At 47.2% G+C, this 17,692-nt stretch overlaps 1 protein-coding gene across 1 annotated transcript in view; it reads left to right on the forward strand.

Moving 5' to 3' along the window:
• Positions 1–17,692, forward strand: part of CALCR (calcitonin receptor) — a 58,836-nt gene that overhangs the window by 27,598 nt on the left and 13,546 nt on the right. The window contains exons 7-10 of the mRNA XM_074150739.1: positions 11,005–11,158; positions 14,430–14,490; positions 14,593–14,659; positions 17,284–17,502. Coding sequence (XP_074006840.1) covers positions 11,005–11,158; positions 14,430–14,490; positions 14,593–14,659; positions 17,284–17,502 — 501 coding nt within the window. The remainder of the gene's footprint in view (positions 1–11,004; positions 11,159–14,429; positions 14,491–14,592; positions 14,660–17,283; positions 17,503–17,692) is intronic.

Raw genomic sequence — 17,692 nt, forward strand, 5'->3', positions numbered from 1 at the left:
AATACACTTGATATTTGAAGATAAAAAGCTGGCAGATTATATCAGGCACCTAAATTGAAGTAAGATCTTTACCTCAGGGTTAAGAATGATACTTCCTGACAGCAGAAGTAAATTATCTGAAGTTAAGAGCTTTAAACTAAAAGTTGAGGCTGCGGAGAGGGCTCTCATGCTCTAAGATTTCATTAAAAAACTGTATCTAGTGCCTTTGGGCTGGATCTTCATTTGAAGTGAAATCTTGACCCCAGTGAAGTCAATGACAAAGCTCTCGGAGGCTTCGGCAGAGCCATGTAGCTGGAGGACAGGTACCGGCACGCTGAGCATCACCCGATGAAACCCCCAGCCTCTGTTGCTATGGCAACAGTGTAGAGATGACACCAATGGTTCCCTTGGAGGCTGTGGAGCCCCAGAGCAGTGAGGGGGTTCCTGTACACAGGCAGCTTTCGGGTCCCCAGACGAAATACGAAGAGGACCCTTAGTGCTGAGCACAGTCACAGAAATCATCCTTCCACCCATGTTACTGATGCGGCTGTGTGTGTCAGCAAACCTGGCCTCAGCTAATTAGCTAAGCACATGCTTTGATGAACAAAGCCCTTGTTTTGCACTTTCTTCTTCCAAACCCATTTTGCTCATCTTTGGCTCAGCAGTGACTGCTGCCCAGAGGTGAGGTACAAAACTTGGGGCCAGAAGACCCAGGGTCTCCTGTTTTCCTTCTGCAGTCGAGTGTGGGACGAGGGGACACTCACTGCTGGATCTTGCCTCACGTTCTAGATTTCCCTTCCTTAAAAAAAAATTCAGAAAAAAAGGAGGCGAGGTGACCTGTTAACATGTTTGAAGTCTCCCAACATTACTAGAAAATGTGGGTTTGTTTTTTTTTTAGTAACATAATAAACCTGTAAATACATCATTAGGAGGGCAAGTTTTTAACGTGATGAAATTACATATAGTATCTATATGAGTATATGAAGACTTAACGGATTTGTCTTAAAAATTTACTTATTCCACCAGGTAGATTCCCATAATATTTTTCTTTTAATGCCAATTAACAGCGCTAATGAAGGCTTTATAGCTTAGTTTTTTTCTATCCCTACTGCACCCTCTGTTAAGCCCATTTTAAGATGACTGCTGACTTCCTGCAGTTTGCTGCTTTTATCCACTTTCCACCTGTGCATCTTGTGAGCTGGACAGGCTCGTGTGCGTGTGGCTCCTACCTCTGATAGGTACCGAAGGACTAAAGTGTTCACAAGGAATTTTAAACAGCCAGAGATACCCCTTACATAACGGCCATATACAGAGATGGAGTTGGTGGTATTTATTCTGCAAAATAATAAATATGTTTCCACCCCAATACCTTCAGCTTTTTTTCTCCTGCCTAAAGTTTCACAATAGATTTTAAATATGCGATGCCATGGGAAAATTCTTACAGTGAATGCATATTTATGAGGATATCAACAAATCCACATAGTTTTGAAAGAAGAAATGAGATTCTGTTAAATAACAAAGAGAAAAGACAGGAGGAGCAAGAGAGGAAAATTCATCCCTAACACCAAGACACCCGCATTCTCCCTGTGATCCAGACCCCAAAGATGTGAGACCACCCAAAGCATCATTCACATGAGGAGAGGCCATAGAGCATCCTTACTCGCAGAGTTACACCCTTTGATGATCATTCTGCTCATTTAAAATGGTAAGTGAAGCCACTTTTTCAATATATCTTAATTTGCTCTTTTACATAATTTTTTCCTGCTTTCTGGTTATATAATTTTATCTCTCTCTCTCTTTTTCTCTTGGATTTATCTGGATCTGAAGTGATGGAAGAGAAATGATATGTGCCCAGGTGGCCATACAAGAAGTGAAGAAGCAATGAAGAAGGTTCAGGGACACTTGAACAAAAATAAACACGACACATGTATGAACACTTACTTACATATACTGAAAAATGTTACCTGAGCTATTTTTTTGCATGCTGTATGTAAAGTAGCAACTGCATTAATTACACTATTACTGGAACAGATTTTATATGACAGGGTATCTTCTATCACCTTCTTAAATGCACTGACCCACAGAAGAAGGGTGATCTGTGAACAGCACATTATGTTCTCCATTAAAAACCCTGGAAATATAAATAAAACTCTTGCTGCCTAATCTATTAATACAGTCTTGCACATCAGATCTGTACTTTTCATTTTTGTGTGTTTCACAAGACTAGTAATTTTTACACTCAGTCCTGATGGGGGTAAAGGAAGATACAGCTGATAGCTGGAGGGGTGGCTCTGCTAGCGGGAAGCTGAGTGATGGAGCAGCGCTGTGTGGGATGCCCAGGGACGGGATCTCCTGCCCTCCAGCTCCAGCAGGGAGACACCGCCAGCGTGAGACCACCCACAGCATCCTGTGCCTGCATGTGACCTTCCCTGGAGGCAGGGGGTGACTGTCACCTCGGCTCAGGAACACGTGTTCACCGTCAAGGGGATGAGTTTGTTTTATGCCGGCATATCCTTTGCAAACGAGGTTTCTGCCAGCAGCGAGCTCACGGGCAGTGCTCGGGCTGTGCTGCAGCAGTTTTACCCGCACTGGAATCACTGGGTCGCACTGGCACGATACTGCAGTAATTCAGATGTAGATCAGAATCGCTTCTTCCACCCTAGGAAAGATCAAGTCTTCCCCCTCCCGCGAGGTTCAATGAGATTAATGCAGACCAAAGGATGTTGTGAATTCAGAACCAGCCAATATTCAAAGAATTCTCACAAATTTTCTGGCTGGAATAATATCTGCATTCATTTTAGGACAGATCTGTCAGGGTCTAAATGGCATGAAACAGAGCAGTAATTCCCATCATTTTTCCCAAGGTCTTTATATTCTTGTTTATATTCTCAGAACTCTCAGCATAATGGAGGAAACAAAGCAGCGTGTAATCCCGGTGGTGTCGGGTTCACGGGTCGGATGTGGCATGGCCGTGCCCGGGGTACAGAGTATGGACGATGAAAGGACATTCACAACATTCATAAATGATATTTCTGTGAAGAGTATTTGTGGTTTATGCGGAACAACTGAATCCGGGCTGCAAAGAAGTCGGTCCGTCACCGTCTCTGAGGAATCAGAGCTTTCTAACAACGATGTTATGGTTGCTTTCACAATGGGAAGGCGCATCTGCCATCAGGAGGGGAAAAAAGAGGTCTAAGAAAGACTCTAAGTATTTTGGGGACAGATTTCCTCATCTTACTTTCCTCAGGAATTATTCTGTCTACAGTTCCATTACTTGCTCTTCTTTCAAAGCAGTACCTTTTAGTAGGCTCAGGGTTCTCCAAACTGCTGCAGCGTGGCCAAGGGAGGGATGATAGCTTTCCTGGGGGCCAGTCCCAAGGTATTTCATGTCAAAATAACCCCAGGCTCCATCAGATCCCATGGATGATATTTCAGCAGTGTCATCCCTACGCACAGTCTCTTATTTAGGAGGCGGAGTGCTGTTTCCTCCAGAAATGTGATTCCAGAAAGGACTTTGTGCCACAAAATGCCTTGTTGTCCCGAAGCTGATTGGCACCGACTGCAGTTCTCCTGCCTGGCCACAGCGGCCATCGGCAACCAACTGGGGTTTTATATGAGGCTGTCACAGAAAAGGACATGCTGACTGTGTGTGCAAAATGAGTGAGTCCACTCTGGTTTTGCTGAAATTCATGACGTAGCTCCAGAACTGCTGCCTAAGGACTCGTTTTACCCTCAGAACTGAGCTGTAGCCGCCCCGGAAGGCTGTTGGTCTTTCCCGGCGTGGAGCTGTGCTGGGCTGAGTCCTGACACTGATTCAGTTCGCCACGTGTTACTGAGGCTTTTTATCGTTTTCCCCTTTGGTTTTCCTCAACAGACGGGAGATGTTTGTGATTACAAAGTGAAGACGACGTAAAAAAGTAAGATGGGACCTGGGTGACCATAAGTTTCTGTCACTTGCACAGTTCCCTATGCATCTGAGAGATACTTCATTAGCTCCTAAAGAGGCAGGCATGGAAAAATGTCAAGTAGTGTCTCCTTCTTAAATGCCAGATCAACAAGTGCAAATGCTAACATTTGCCTTCTCGGTGGATTCTGTGCTGTGCTGCATGGACATGGCATCCCCAAATGAACTCCTTCTCCTGGGATCTCCACGCAGGGCCTCCCACACAAGCAGCACGTTGAAGCAGCTTAGGTTTTGATATTTCTCAGGGAATATAAAGCAATTATGTTTAGAAACTTTGCTGTTGTAGACGCAACTATTCATTCAAGATAATTCAAGTTAAACTTGAGTTTAATTCAGAGTTTATACTCCAAATTAAGTTTTCCTTAGCATGTGTCTTTAAAAGGATCTGCCTAAAAGGTAAGAAATTTGAGTGTGAATTGGGCAGAAAGTAGATTTTTCAATATCCCTCAGAAGAAGGACCTTTCTGGAAGGAATTCCTCTCAGAAGGCCTGTTTTCAGTCCTGACTCAGCCACCCTGCTCCTCCTGAAGGTATTTAAGATCAAACAGAAGCAGCATGAGACAGAAGAGAAATAAATCAAAGGGCATCGAAGTGTCTTTACAGGTGACAGCCAAGCACACGGGGCAAGAGCATGGGAGGAGAAACAGTAACGACGGCCATTTCACCCCTGAACAGCTCATGGTTGCGTACACCCAGCTGACTGCTTTCTGAATTGCCTGGTGTCCCCTCTCCCCAGCATCCTCCAAAGGGCTGGGGGCTCCCCCTGGCAGCGGGTCACCCCAGGAAAGGCACTGGAGCAGAGTCTGAGTGCATCTGGAGACTTAAAACACCCGTAGGCATTTAAGGTCAGGTCTGTCTTACGCTCGGGCACATGTATTGTAGATACATACAGCCGAACTAGTCGCCCCACGCACCTTCTAGAGCTACAGATAGACAAAGGCACATTGAAGGCACAATCCAGCTGACCTATTTTAGGTATCTCATTTAGGACGACATAATTTTTGCTGTAATTTCCATCACCTGTATTGACTTGTTATCCTTTGACTGCAGGAGAGGCAGCTTAGGTGTCTGTGTTTAGTCTCACAACTCCCAGTCGTATCGTTAGAAAATCCCTGGAGCATTTGACTGAATCATGGAGTGGAGATATCCCTGTCACCAAAGTGCGAGTACAGCCGGCTGTGAGATAACACTCCACGAAGGCTTAAGCGAGCCTGGCTCGGGGTGCAACAACAGCATGCCCAGAGCCCTGGTACGGCTGCAGAATCATCCAGGGCTCCCCATGAATGGATGGGTGAGTAACCTCTGCCCTGTCCCATCCTCCTGGTGACTCCTGCTCAGGTGTGATGGCAGAGGAGAGGTGCCTGCAATGACTGAAGCTCTTACCCCTTTTTGCTGGGGATGATCTCCCACCACCGGGAGAAGAGGGCGGCAGACCTCATGAGCGCTCTGACTCCCTTCCCAGCCCGAATGAACCACAGGTCGAAGAGCTCCTGTACTGGTTTTTTAGACTGCCCTGCCTGCCGGTGTTTCCTCCTCCTCAGTGTCCCTCTCTGGTGGCCTCTCTGCCCTCCTCCATCAGAGTCTCATACTTATGATGCCTTCCCGAGAAGCTGCCCCATTGGCAGCCCCAGCTCGGAAACCGCGCTTGCCGGGGTGACGAGTCTGGGGTTCGCTCTGCCTCCCGCCCTGCCTGATGCTTCCCAGAGTCCCCCCAACACGCCAGCGATGCTGGATGCTCCCCGGGGTCCTGTGGGATCTCCCTGCAGAGCCCTGGAAGAGCAGTCGCTGTGGCCGCCGGACTCAGGGATGTGTGGATGTGGCCGAATTAATCCCCGTTCAGAATGCCTAATTCTGGGCTGGCGGCTTCACGGTAGCGTAGACATGGACACAGATACTGTTAAAAATATTCCCCGTTGTTTAATTTCATATTTTGCTTTCTTGTAACACAAAACCTAGGATCCCTCTAAGCAACTGTGTACATTTTGTTCTGTAAATGAAAACATTAATCTTCGCCCGAGCCCCCTGCCTGCCAGGTTTCTGACTGGAACACAATTTAATGGATGACTCATAGTGGATATATTGTATAATGGTATGACATTCTGATAGCTGGTGATTTACAGCTACAATACTTAGCGCTGTCTTGCTTTGGAAAGTCCTTTTATTGCTTATTTGTGTAACATATGGATACTTGGAATTTAAGAATATTTTCATAGGATAGTGTTCTAATAGCCAGAAAAAGACTCAAACAAACAAACGTGTGAGGCAGACCAGTGATCACACTTCAAGCTACTCCTTTAAAATGCAAAGTTAAGAATGTCTGAGAATATATTGTATTGCCTTCAAACTGGATGTGAATAAATCACGCCTGCCCTCTGTGGCAGCAGTACGGACTCTCCTCGAGGAGGGTCCTTCTCTGCCCTGCACCGGGGATGTCCACAGGGGTGAAGAGGGACCAGAACGATAAGGTCAAGTATGTTTATTTCCCTTTAAGCAAAGAAGTGCACAGCCGTAGTGATGGCCCATGTAGCTGGCTTGATTTAAAATCAATAACCGCAGTTGGCCTATTCTTAACAATTTATTTGGAATGTCAGTCGGGGGCATTTCAGTGGATCGTGAGCGTTTGAAGGGAGAGGTTTTGTTGTGCCCACTGAGGGGCAATCTCCCCTCACTTTCCATGGGGTGGGCTCTCCAGAGCTGGCAAGGACTGGTGACAGACTTCCCAACCCGGGTCCCTTCGCCCAGGAGAGCATCGCGGGAACGGGGGCCCACAGGAATCTGTACAACTTTCCTACGCCAAAACTGTCAGCCTTTTTGCTCGGACTGAATTGCTTGGAAGACCTGCTTAAAAAGCAATTAGCAGTTTATTTCACATTACATTTTGTTTTTATTGTTGAAGATAGTATCCTGGGGTTTATGTGACCTGAGTGGTTTGGTCTGATTTGCCCTAATGGGTAGTAGCAGTAATTAGTGCTGTAGCTTTCTGCCCATAAGTTATTAACAATAACCAAAGAGAACCCTGGCAGAGAAGTGACGAGTCGGTGTGACGAGGAGCTGCTGGACTAGCTGAGGAGGGTGGCAAGCCAAGTACGTTCCCGCACAGTCACAGGGTCCTGCGTAGGCAGAGGGACCTTTGGGACTCCTTTGACAGGGCTGGAACATCAACAGTCTTTATAATACACCAATATATATTGCAAAACATCATAGACACCGGTTCTGCCTCCTCCTTGTGAAAGGAGAATGAATTATTTTATTTCTTCTCTGTGAAATGGTTGCAGCATCCTTTTGAAGTGCTTTCGTCGCGTGTCACAGCCGAGGCGGTCACAGGAGTTACATGACTCTCAGCAAGATTTGCAAGAGAGGAGAATGCGACTGACTGTGTTCCCGTTGACCCCTTCTGCCCCGGAGCAGTTAGCCAGCATCTCAGGCCATTGCAGGCTGCTTTCATGAGGAGGGAAAATTAACAATAAAGGAGATTTTTTTCTCGGGTGCTTTCCTGCGGATCGGTAAAGAACTTTCCTCAGGTTCTGTGTTCACGGGTGCGGTGAGAACAAGTGCGGTCTCCTCGCCCACAGACCGAGCCTCCTGCCAGCCTGTATTCTGCCAAAAAAGGGTCCATTCCTGGCCATCCTCCCAGAGCCACAAAGGAGCTGTGTGTGTAGGTGGTTACCTGGCTTTGGGGGCTTTCCTGGTAATTGTACCACACTTCCCCTTCCTACATGGCCACCAGCCTGCGCAGTGCGATGCTGTCTGTCTGCAGGCTCTCGGCAGGAGGAGCCTTTGTTTCTCCCTCTGTTTAGGAGTCAGGGACACCAGCCTGGGCAGCAGGGTTACAGGGCTGCACTGGGAAGGACCAGCTCTTTCCTCTCCTCCTGCCCCGCTCACGAGTGAACACCCACTGGCTTCAGTCACTGCGCACCCACGGACTGAGAGCTCAGCAGGTTCCCCTCCCCTTCGTCCTGTGAAGGTGCTGTGATAATCCTCTGAGCCCTGGGTTCAGCTGTGCTGTGTGTTGTACAAGACAGACCAGGGACACAGCCTCTGCCTCAACAAACTTGCAGAGAAACCTGTTTGACATTAGCAGGAGACAAAACCCCCAGACGTGCTTTTTATCTCAAAGTTAACGATCAGTCCCTTATCAAGCGTGGAAGTGGCGGAAGATTTGCTTCTGTATAACCTTGCGGTTTTATTTTATTTGTTTCTGTAAGAATAAACATTTCATAAAACTTACTAGTTTTATGCTAAGTAAAGCATAAGCTAAGACTAATGTACACTGAGATGTTGGTTACGTTTGTCACGTATTTGTACCGTGCGTGAATCCAGTTCTCATCAGTGACGGTTTCTTCTCCCTGCTCTGCCCTAAGAAAAACACTCTCTTTGTATTGTTGGGAAGTACTCCCGCTGCATCACAGCCACGGGTGAAATGTGCTGCGTTTGTTGGCTCATCCAAAGCAAAGACTGATTTTTGCTATAGTTTGATTAATATAAATTTAACATAATACATCTCAACGCGTTGTTGTGCTTAAAATCTCTATGCTAACTTTTCCAGGTTCATTCTCAAATCAGTGTGATATGGATCAAAGTACTAATCACATCCGTCCTTCGTGCTTTGCCAGTGGTGTTCTTACTTCTTTAACTGACTGCACAGAAAGGGATTCAATTCCCCCTAAGAGTCAGGAGCTGTCTGCATGGCCATTACTCTAAAAGACAGGGGTATGGTTTCATTTTTAGAGCCACAGGTGACAGTTCAGGAAAGGAAGAAATGTTGAGGAAATGAAGTAAATGAAGTTCAGGTATGTAGTTGTCAAGCAGCGTGCTTTCTATGTGTGCAATTGTTTGAGCTACAGATAAAAGCTCCAGCAAAGACTGACTCATTTCCAATGGGAGGTGTGTCCGGTCGGTCTCTGCTCAGGGCATCGGGGAGCAGTGCAAACAGCTGGCAAGGAGGGGCGAGGATGCTCTGGAGTTGTCTCCTTTCCAGTTTGGTGATAGAAAATGGTGAAAGCATTAAATTGAAATGGCAGGTTTGAGGACCTGCGGTGGATTTTGTTGCAGGGCTCACCAGCCGTGCTCTGCTCCCCTCCTGGGCTGCAGTGTGAGACTGTCCCCAGTGCCCCCCTGGCCGGGTGGAAAACTGGCACCATCGGGAGCAGGACCAGCCCCGTGCACTGTCCAGGCACCCCGAGTTACTCCATCGGGGAGACGACGCCTCCAGCTCCCGGGTCACCCCCCTGGCCCTCTGAGGAGACCCCCAGAGGGGACTGTGGGGCTGGCCCAGCAGTGGACTTTATCGAAGCTGCCAGGAAAACTGCCGTGAGGGCTCAGGACGTTGGCTGCCTCTCTGGAGGCTGGGGTAGCTGGCCGGTGTCAGGGAGAGTGCCACCCGGGAAGCCTTTGGGAAGCCCCGGTTGGTCCTTGCGGGGAGGAGTGGTGGATAAGGAGGGGATGGAGAAAGGGCAGCTGCTGGCCCAGAGGCTGCGTCGAGCACAGGGAAGGGAACAAGGCAAGAAACATATTGACCCAGGCCTGTGAAAAGCAGTCCAGGGATGATTTAACAACCTTAGTGAACACATTTGTCAACAGAAAAAGGAGCAAATACTTCTTCCTTTTTTCTTTTTTTTTTTTTTTTACCTTTTCAAACTGCTATACGGCCCTTTTTCAGCAGACTTTGTGAGAGCTGTTCAGACGCGGTGTGGAGAAAAGATGTGACTGACTGCTCTGCCCTGCGTGGGGAGCAGAAAAAATGAATCACCCGAAATAAAAATCAGTCCTTCAAGTTAATCTTGTCAGAATCCTATATCCTAACCTATCAACAATCCCATATTTTCATGAGTACCGAGCTGCACTGTAAATATTGAAACAGAAGTAAATGTACACATTCGGGGAATTGCTTTGGGAATGTTTTTCAGCAGCAGAAGGTGGTGCACCATATTGCTAACAAGCTTTTCTGCTCCAGAGGGGTCCGAGTCCCTCAGACAGAGGCAGAACGTGCAGTCCTTGACCTGCTGAACTGCCAAAGCGTCTCTTGAAAGAGACAAGTAAATCCTAGAGACATCTCTTACAGCTCTGGGAGTCGGCTTGGAAAACTTCTGCAGAAGTTAAGGGGACAGAGTATTTTCCTATGGCCACAGATGACGACTGTCACTTTGCCATTGCTGCTGTGACCGTGGGTTTCTGAGTAGCACGTGGTGCTCCCCGAGGAGCAGTGGGTCTCTGTTGGCACAGCAGCACCCTCCCACTCCTCCTGGGTGCTGGTGGCATGGGAGCACCTCATTGCCCTTTCCGAGGAAGCAGATGGACATGAGATGCTCTCAGAAGAGGAACAGCCTTGTCCCGCACCAGCTGGCTCTCTGGTAGCGGACAGGACACGCTCCACCATCTGCCCACCACTTCCCAGCATCTCAGAGCCACAGTCTCTTGTCAAGGTCTGTCTGCAGCCCCACCTGAACCGCAGGCAGAGCCACTTCCCATCTTCACTGGCTCCGTTCAGCTTCGTGTGTTGCTTTGTTATTTGGACAAAATATAGTAAAGCTGTTTTCTTGCCAAGAGGCAAATCCAATATCTCTGGTTCCCTACCAGAAGAGTCTCCGTTGCCAACAGAAGGAATGAGTTCAGAGCTGGGTGCAGTTACAGAGTGAGTGACTTCGGCTCAGGTGGGAGAGCTGAACAAACCTTAGAAAAGCTTGATCAAAAGTAAAAGAAATGACCCAAACTGGAGCTAGCTCTGAGTTACTGTCTGCTTCACAGCCTTTTTGTACATCCATATCAAGTTGCTTCTTTCTGTTCTAAAAAACATGCAGATTTTGAAGGGGATATTTTGTATGTGGTACTTTTTGGAGTGCTGTTATCATCCGTTTTTTCTGTTCTCTGAAGGCTGTTTGTTCCATTCATCTCATTTACAAAAGTTTACAATCCCTGTCACTGGCAGGTGCTGAACAAACCCAGCAAGAGCTGGGGGTCTTTGTCCCACTGGGCTTTCTTAGAGCCCAGCAGTAACGTTTGTCTTTGCCTGCTTAAATGCACAACGATGGTCAGGTGTGTGACGTTATCTCATTTCTCCAACAGGCCAGCTGCAAGGTGCTGCAGTTCTTTCACCAGTACATGCTGGGCTGCAACTACTTCTGGATGCTCTGTGAAGGCATTTATCTCCACACGCTGATCGTGGTGGCGGTGTTTGCCGAGGAGCAGCGTTTGCACTGGTATTACCTCTTGGGCTGGGGTATGTTCCTTGTCATTTCAGTTATAACTGTTGTCAGTTGTTTCAGATCAATTCTTTCAGGTGTTTGAATACTTCTAGCAGTTGCACACCTGAATTGCTGCGTTTATACCACTAGATTGTAGCTTAAGATTGAGTTCTTGGGTCCTAAATTTGAGCGCGTTGATTTTGCAGGGCCTACAGACCTACAAAAATCAATAGGACTCGGTATCCATTATTTGCTGCATCTCAGGATTCGCTGAAAGAAATGCTTAGGTTTTGTTAAGTGAAGCGTTGGGAGAGAAATAGATTTCTATACAAGCACATCTCTCGTCTGAACAAAACTTGTCTATTTTTGTCACTTTACATGCAAAAATATTAATCTGTGACAGTACCTATAAAAGTATATTTATTCTGGAATGAAAAGGAGGAAAATCAGTATCTATATTTCCCAAAGTAGAAAAACACATGTAGAAAGAGGAACCAGAATTTCTCTGAACTGAACCCAGGACCAGATATACTTCAGCAGATGTTGTTTTAAAGAAGATACTGTTTTACCTACACAGGAGCAGACAATTTCTCTGGTCTCAGGGCTGAGGTAAATGCAAGCAATGCGTTACAGTTGAATGCAGTCTCTTTCCCATTTAAATCACTGTTGTAAATCCAGACCACATCAGTGTTGACAGAAAATCATTATCAAGACCTTTTTCCTGTTTGGGAACCATGAATCTCTGGCCTCGTTCCAGTTTCTGGAGCCGGTCCCCGTATTTTGAAACCGCTGGTGCAGCTGAGCTGCAAAGGATGGACCCTCATCTGGACTGAGGGGTGTTCACGTGCATTCGCCTCTTGCAGCCCCGCTCTGAAGCAGACGGAATTTACTTTATATTTGCCATCCTCTTTGGGGATGTTATACTTGTTCAACGTTATTTCATTTACAGCGGGAATTAAAAAATAACCCTACTGCTTAACCAGAGACAAAATAGCAATGGTTTAGATCAGAGAAAATGATCCAGTTTTGAATGTTCTGAAGAACTTTAAGACTCTGACTTCAGCCACTCGTTAGGCACCCAATATCAGGTCCTGCATAGGCAGTAACAGCAAAGTGAAAAGTTGTTCTTAACCATTCTGTGATTCGATGATTTCAGCTCTGATGCATTCAGGTAACCTCTGCTCTGGGAACTACTGGGAATGTCCTTTTTCGTGTGTTGTTGTTTCACTGGAAATCACCCTTATGCAGGGCAAGAAAGCAGTACCAAATGTGTCCATCCATGCTCATGTCTGCTTCAGGCAGCTCCATCCACAGAAAAGTGAGAAGGGTATTATTTGTTTGGACAGTGCTGAAACACATTGCCTTCCAAATTAAGCGTAATTGCCAGTTTGTGCCACAAAGGACCTTGCCTGACCTGAAGGATGTGCCATACCTCTTCCTGGGACAGCTGGGGTGAGACCTGTGCTGCATTGCTCCCTGTTTACCATGTGTAGGTGGGACCTCTGGAGTGATAGATGTTGTGCCACCAAGGTCCAAGGGGCTGCCCTAGTCCTCTGCTCCTCGGTGCCTCTCTGCCTTTTGGCCCGTTCCAAGAGAGGAGCAACATCCAGCCCTGAAGAGCCCATCCAGCCTGCAGCTGGAAGTTTCACACAGTCGGGAACTTCTTACCCTGTAACCCACTAATGAAAACTTTCTGTCGTGTCCTTAAGATTTGTCTGTGAGTTTGTTGGGCAAAATATTCCAGGCTACTGCATTTAGCAGAAGAAAAAAGGTCCCTACTTATGATATTCCAGGCCAGAGCTTTCAGATGAACGCTTTGCTGTTACAGAAAGGCCCCTTAAAATTTGCGCTTCAATCTGTCTGTCTGTCTGTCAACAAAACTGGCCCAGTCTTGCTCCGTTTCCAAATCAAAAGGACTTTCTCAAGCTGTCAATCCCGTAAAATCACCCTGAGGCTGGAGGCTCCCTTCTTTCTGTTGTGATCTCTTTGTTGTTCTACTGTGTATCGTCACTCAAAAAAAAGGCATTCTGCAGCCAGAGGCCAAGTAATACATTTCTCACAATATCTAAAGGAGAAGGCAATCCAGTTTGTTCTCCCACACCTGCATTGTCCTCCCAAGGAAAACTGCAGGAAGAACTTTTTTTGGCAGTAGAGTAAGTAGCTGTTGCTTACAGAGATGCCTGGAGACATCGCAGTGTCCTACTTACATACGTGTTTGACCTTATTCTCACTCCAGCCGTGTCTGGCCTGTGCTCCGAGGTAAGACTTCCCCAGAATTTGGCTCAGGATTCTCTGTCTCTTTCCTGTGACCACTAACACCCAAAGAAACAACATGACTAATCACGGTGTCAGCAGGACATTTTCACACATTTTTATTCATAATTATAGAATATCCAAAACTCAGAAGAAACCTGCGTGGTTTATAGGGAAGGGGCAGCAGTTACGCCGAAGGTGTTTGCAGAGCTCTCTGCGCAGCACGGACAGGGCACTGGGCTGTCTCGGGAGCAGACCAGGTTATCACTCCTAATGCCAGGCTGGAAATAAGAATTTGAGGCTTCCAGTGTGTTAAGTCTGGCAGTTTCCTTTGGCCCCCCTTGTGCAAATGTGCTGCCACTGGCTCCCTGTCAGAGCAGTGGCCTCCCCTGAGGCGTCACAGATGAAGCAGGAGATGTGGATTCATGGTACCCGCAGCTCCGCTCCCTGCTGTGATAGCGCTGCATCGTGTGGGCCTGGCTGCACAGAGGCTGGGAACCCGCAGAAGAAATCCCAAATCCCCATCCTCCCAAACACTCCTGGCTCCAAAGGTTTTCTCTCACCCTGGGCTCCAAAGGAGCCGCTCCTCGGGATGCTGTTCATTGCTCCACAATCTGGCACCCGGGTTAATGTGCCCCGCTCTTGCTCAACAGTGATTTGCGTGGTTTTAAGCAATGTCCCGGCTTTCCTGAGGGAATTCTCCACTGGGAACAGGCTGGTCCCTGCCTCCCTCCCACGCTGCCGGCTCACACCCGCTCCCCACACGCCGCAGCAGCTTTGTCACACCCCAGGAGAGGGTGGCCCCGGGGCTTCGCTGCTCCCGTTGCCCTGCCTTGAGCATTATTCCCTTCTGCATCCCACCTTGAGCGTTATTCCCTTCTGCATCCCACCACGGAGGTAGTGCTGGGGCCCTGAGGGCGATGGGGCTGCAGTTCTCTCCTGAAAGCTGTCATTTCACAGATGGTTTTTGTGGATAAGAGACTTAGTGTGTGCAACACATGAAATTCAAGCCAAAAAATTATCGAGACTGATCTATAACTTTAATCCTTTCAGGGTTCCCTTTGGTGCCAGCATCTATTCATGCTGTTGCAAGAGCCAAATACTTCAATGACAAGTGAGTAGTATGTCTGTTTTTGAAGGGACTTAGAGTTATTTAACTGTGTAACAGATTTTATTTGAGTTAATAATAACTTTTAATGGTGTGTTTCCCCTCCAGCTGCTGGATGAGTGTTGACACGCACTTGCTCTATATTGTTCATGGACCTGTAATGGCAGCTCTATTGGTAAGAATATTATTTGGTGTTGCAGTTTAATGATTATTTTAGAAATGCTGCTAACCCATATAGAACAGAAGTTTCTGTACTTCAAGTATTTTGGTCAAAACTTAGAAGTAGCTTGCCGTTTTCTCTGCTCAGTGTTACAGGGGCAGGTTCTCAAGGCTTTTCAGAAAGAAGTCCTGTAAAGGGACCTCCCAGTAAAGAATCTGATTTTGAGGCAAACAGAATCACTAACTGCTTTTGAAAATCAGGGCAGTCGCTCTCTCCCAGAGTAACTCATCTGTGACCAACGCGCTGCGTTCATGTGACACTGATGGGACATTTAGCTCTGCATCAGCCAGGGTGAGCTGAGTGTTTGAGGGGGTTCAGCCTGGAGAAGAGAAGGCTCCGGGGAGACCTTAGAGCCCCTTCCAGTCCCTCAAGGGGCTCCAGGAGAGATGGGGAGGGACTCTGGATCAGGGAGGGGAGCCATAGGAGGAGGGGGAAGGGTTTGACACTGAAAGAGGGGAGATTGAGATGAGACCTGGGGAAGAAATTCTTTGCTGTGAGGGTGGTGAGAGCCTGGCCCAGGTTGCCCCGAGAAGCTGTGGCTGCCCCATCCCTGGAGGGGTTCAAGGCCAGGTTGGAGGGGGCTTGGAGCAACCTGCTGTGGTGGGAGGTGTCCCTGCCCAGGGCAGGGGTGGGCTTTAAGGTCCTTCCCAACCCAAACCATTCCATGATTCTATGAGTGCGGGATGGTTGTTCAGCCTGAGTTTTACTGGTCACTGAACTGGTATGGTCCCAAGGCAGGAAACTAAACCAGCCCAGACTGGGCTGTCTGACCAGGAGGAGCAGATTCAAAGTGCAGCTGGGCACCGTGTACTCATATAGCATGTTATATGCCAGTGGTGCCGTTTGGCACAGTAACGCAGACCTTCCTGAGCGGCACAGAAAGGGCTTTACTCAACCCAAGCCCCCCTCAGTGTGTCACCCAGGATGCACCATCAGCTTTGGAGCTGCCTCTTGCTTGCAGAGGTCTGCAGGGAGAGTAATTACCTGCAGTCATTACCTGGGAGATCAAAGAGTAGGGCAGAGAATGCCTGCATCACCTTTGAATAAAGAAACCATCCTTTCTCCAATAGCCAAAACACCTGAAAGTGTTTCTACCCTTTCTTGAGAAGGCGTTGTGCACCTCAGCGCTGTGAAGCAGCCCGTTCTTCCCTGCCATACAGAGAGCCTGCTGTTCCAGAGAATCACACCTACTTTTGGGTTTAAGGGTTCAATTTTGGTTGCTTCTGCTGCTGTAATGCCAACTAATGCTAACTAGGAGAGGCCGTTCAACCTTTATTTTTATCACCATGCTCAAAGTCTGTACATCTTGGCCACAGAGAGAAAAGGAGGGACTGCTTTTTTTTTATGGAAAAAGAGCAATCTTTAACTGTTTTCAAAATAAGGCATTATAATTTCTGGATTGTGCTTACGCCATTTCCAGTCTTATTTTTCTTACGAAGATGTCAACGTCTACAGAATGTATGTATGCTTGCTACAGAATGTCTGTATGACTTGCTACAAAAATCTTATAGTGACAGACTGACAGAAGAACTGAGGATTTTTACCTTTGTAAAGTCTTTTTTCCACTTTTCACAGTTACTTCCAGAAATTCTAAAAGTGAAAGTTAAGCAGAGAAAGTGAAGTCAGAGGAAGGTGGCAAATAAGGTTTAGATTTAATGTTGAATGGGATCTCAGAAGTAATTTATTATTCCTTTTTCCAGTAGGGCACAGATGTAAAACAGCTGAAAGTTCTCTCAGTAGTTAAGAAGTGATGATGAGATGCTTTACGAAAGCTCACTGCTTCATGTTTTATTGTTCTGCAAGATTCAACTGAAATTTCTCATATATCTATGGAATTTGGGCTATTAAAATATCTACGTAAGTTATGCAACTTACATTCTTATTTTAAAAAATCATCCGGAAAAAAAAAGGCTATTGAAGTTCTGAAGCTCAGGTGCTTGCTCTTACTGCAGCAGAGTGGAAAAGAGTGATGTGGGTGCACTGGAGAGAGAAGGTCTGTGGTACCCGGGATGTGCAGAGGGCACCCCCTGGGCTCGTTATCAGCCCGGGTCTGCCCTTCCCTCAGCGCATCCCGCAGGGAGCTCTCTCCAGGGCTGGGGGCCGGAGCAGGTTTCCCTGAGCTGAGCAACCACCGCCGGAGACAGACCTCCGGAGATGGCGGAGGAGGTGAGATCCCGAGCTGCTGGGCACAGCCGACCAGAAGGAGCAGGGGCAAAACTTTCTGTAGTTTCTGGCGTTTCTGCCCTGAGCCAGCGCCTGTGAACCGTTACCAGTGGGTATGTACCACAGGGTCCCTGCAGTCTGGTGGGGGCAAGGGGTAGCCCGGGTTTTTCTCAAGAAAAAATCTTGCAGCTACGCAAGCCTGAAGTACTGACCCGTGTGAGCGTGTAGAGCAGCTTAACATCTCTTTTCTGAAGACATTCAAGGTACTTCCCAGCTCCTGTCTCCCAAGGAGCTGCCCATTATGAGCTACGATAAAGCTAAGAAGTTACATTTTACTGCCATTCACGTTCTGTGTTTTTATTTTGAATGTCTCTTTAATTTCAATGCTTTCACCTATAATGGTTTTGCTTTTGCAGGTCAATTTTTTCTTTTTGCTTAATATTGTCCGAGTTTTGGTGACAAAGCTGAGAGACACCCACCGTGCCGAGTCCAACATGTACATGAAAGCTGTCAGAGCCACTTTGATCCTGGTGCCCTTACTGGGAATTCAGTTTGTTATTATTCCCTGGAGACCAGAGAACCGACTCGCTGGGGAAATATACGACTACATCATGCATATATTAATGCATTACCAGGTACGTTATACAGTAGCAGCTCCAGCTTGGGTGAGGTGCTTGCTCTTAGGTTAATTCAGCCAAAGATGCTGTTGCCAGTTGTTTTGCCCCGAAACTGAGTGTGGCCGTGGTTTTGCAGTTCTTTTCCAACCACTTTCATGTTACTGGGTTATCTGCCTCGGCACAGGGAGCATCGCTGCATAAATAACAG

The sequence above is a fragment of the Numenius arquata genome, chromosome 7 (genome assembly GCF_964106895.1).
Source record: "Numenius arquata chromosome 7, bNumArq3.hap1.1, whole genome shotgun sequence".
Classification (NCBI taxonomy): domain Eukaryota; kingdom Metazoa; phylum Chordata; class Aves; order Charadriiformes; family Scolopacidae; genus Numenius; species Numenius arquata.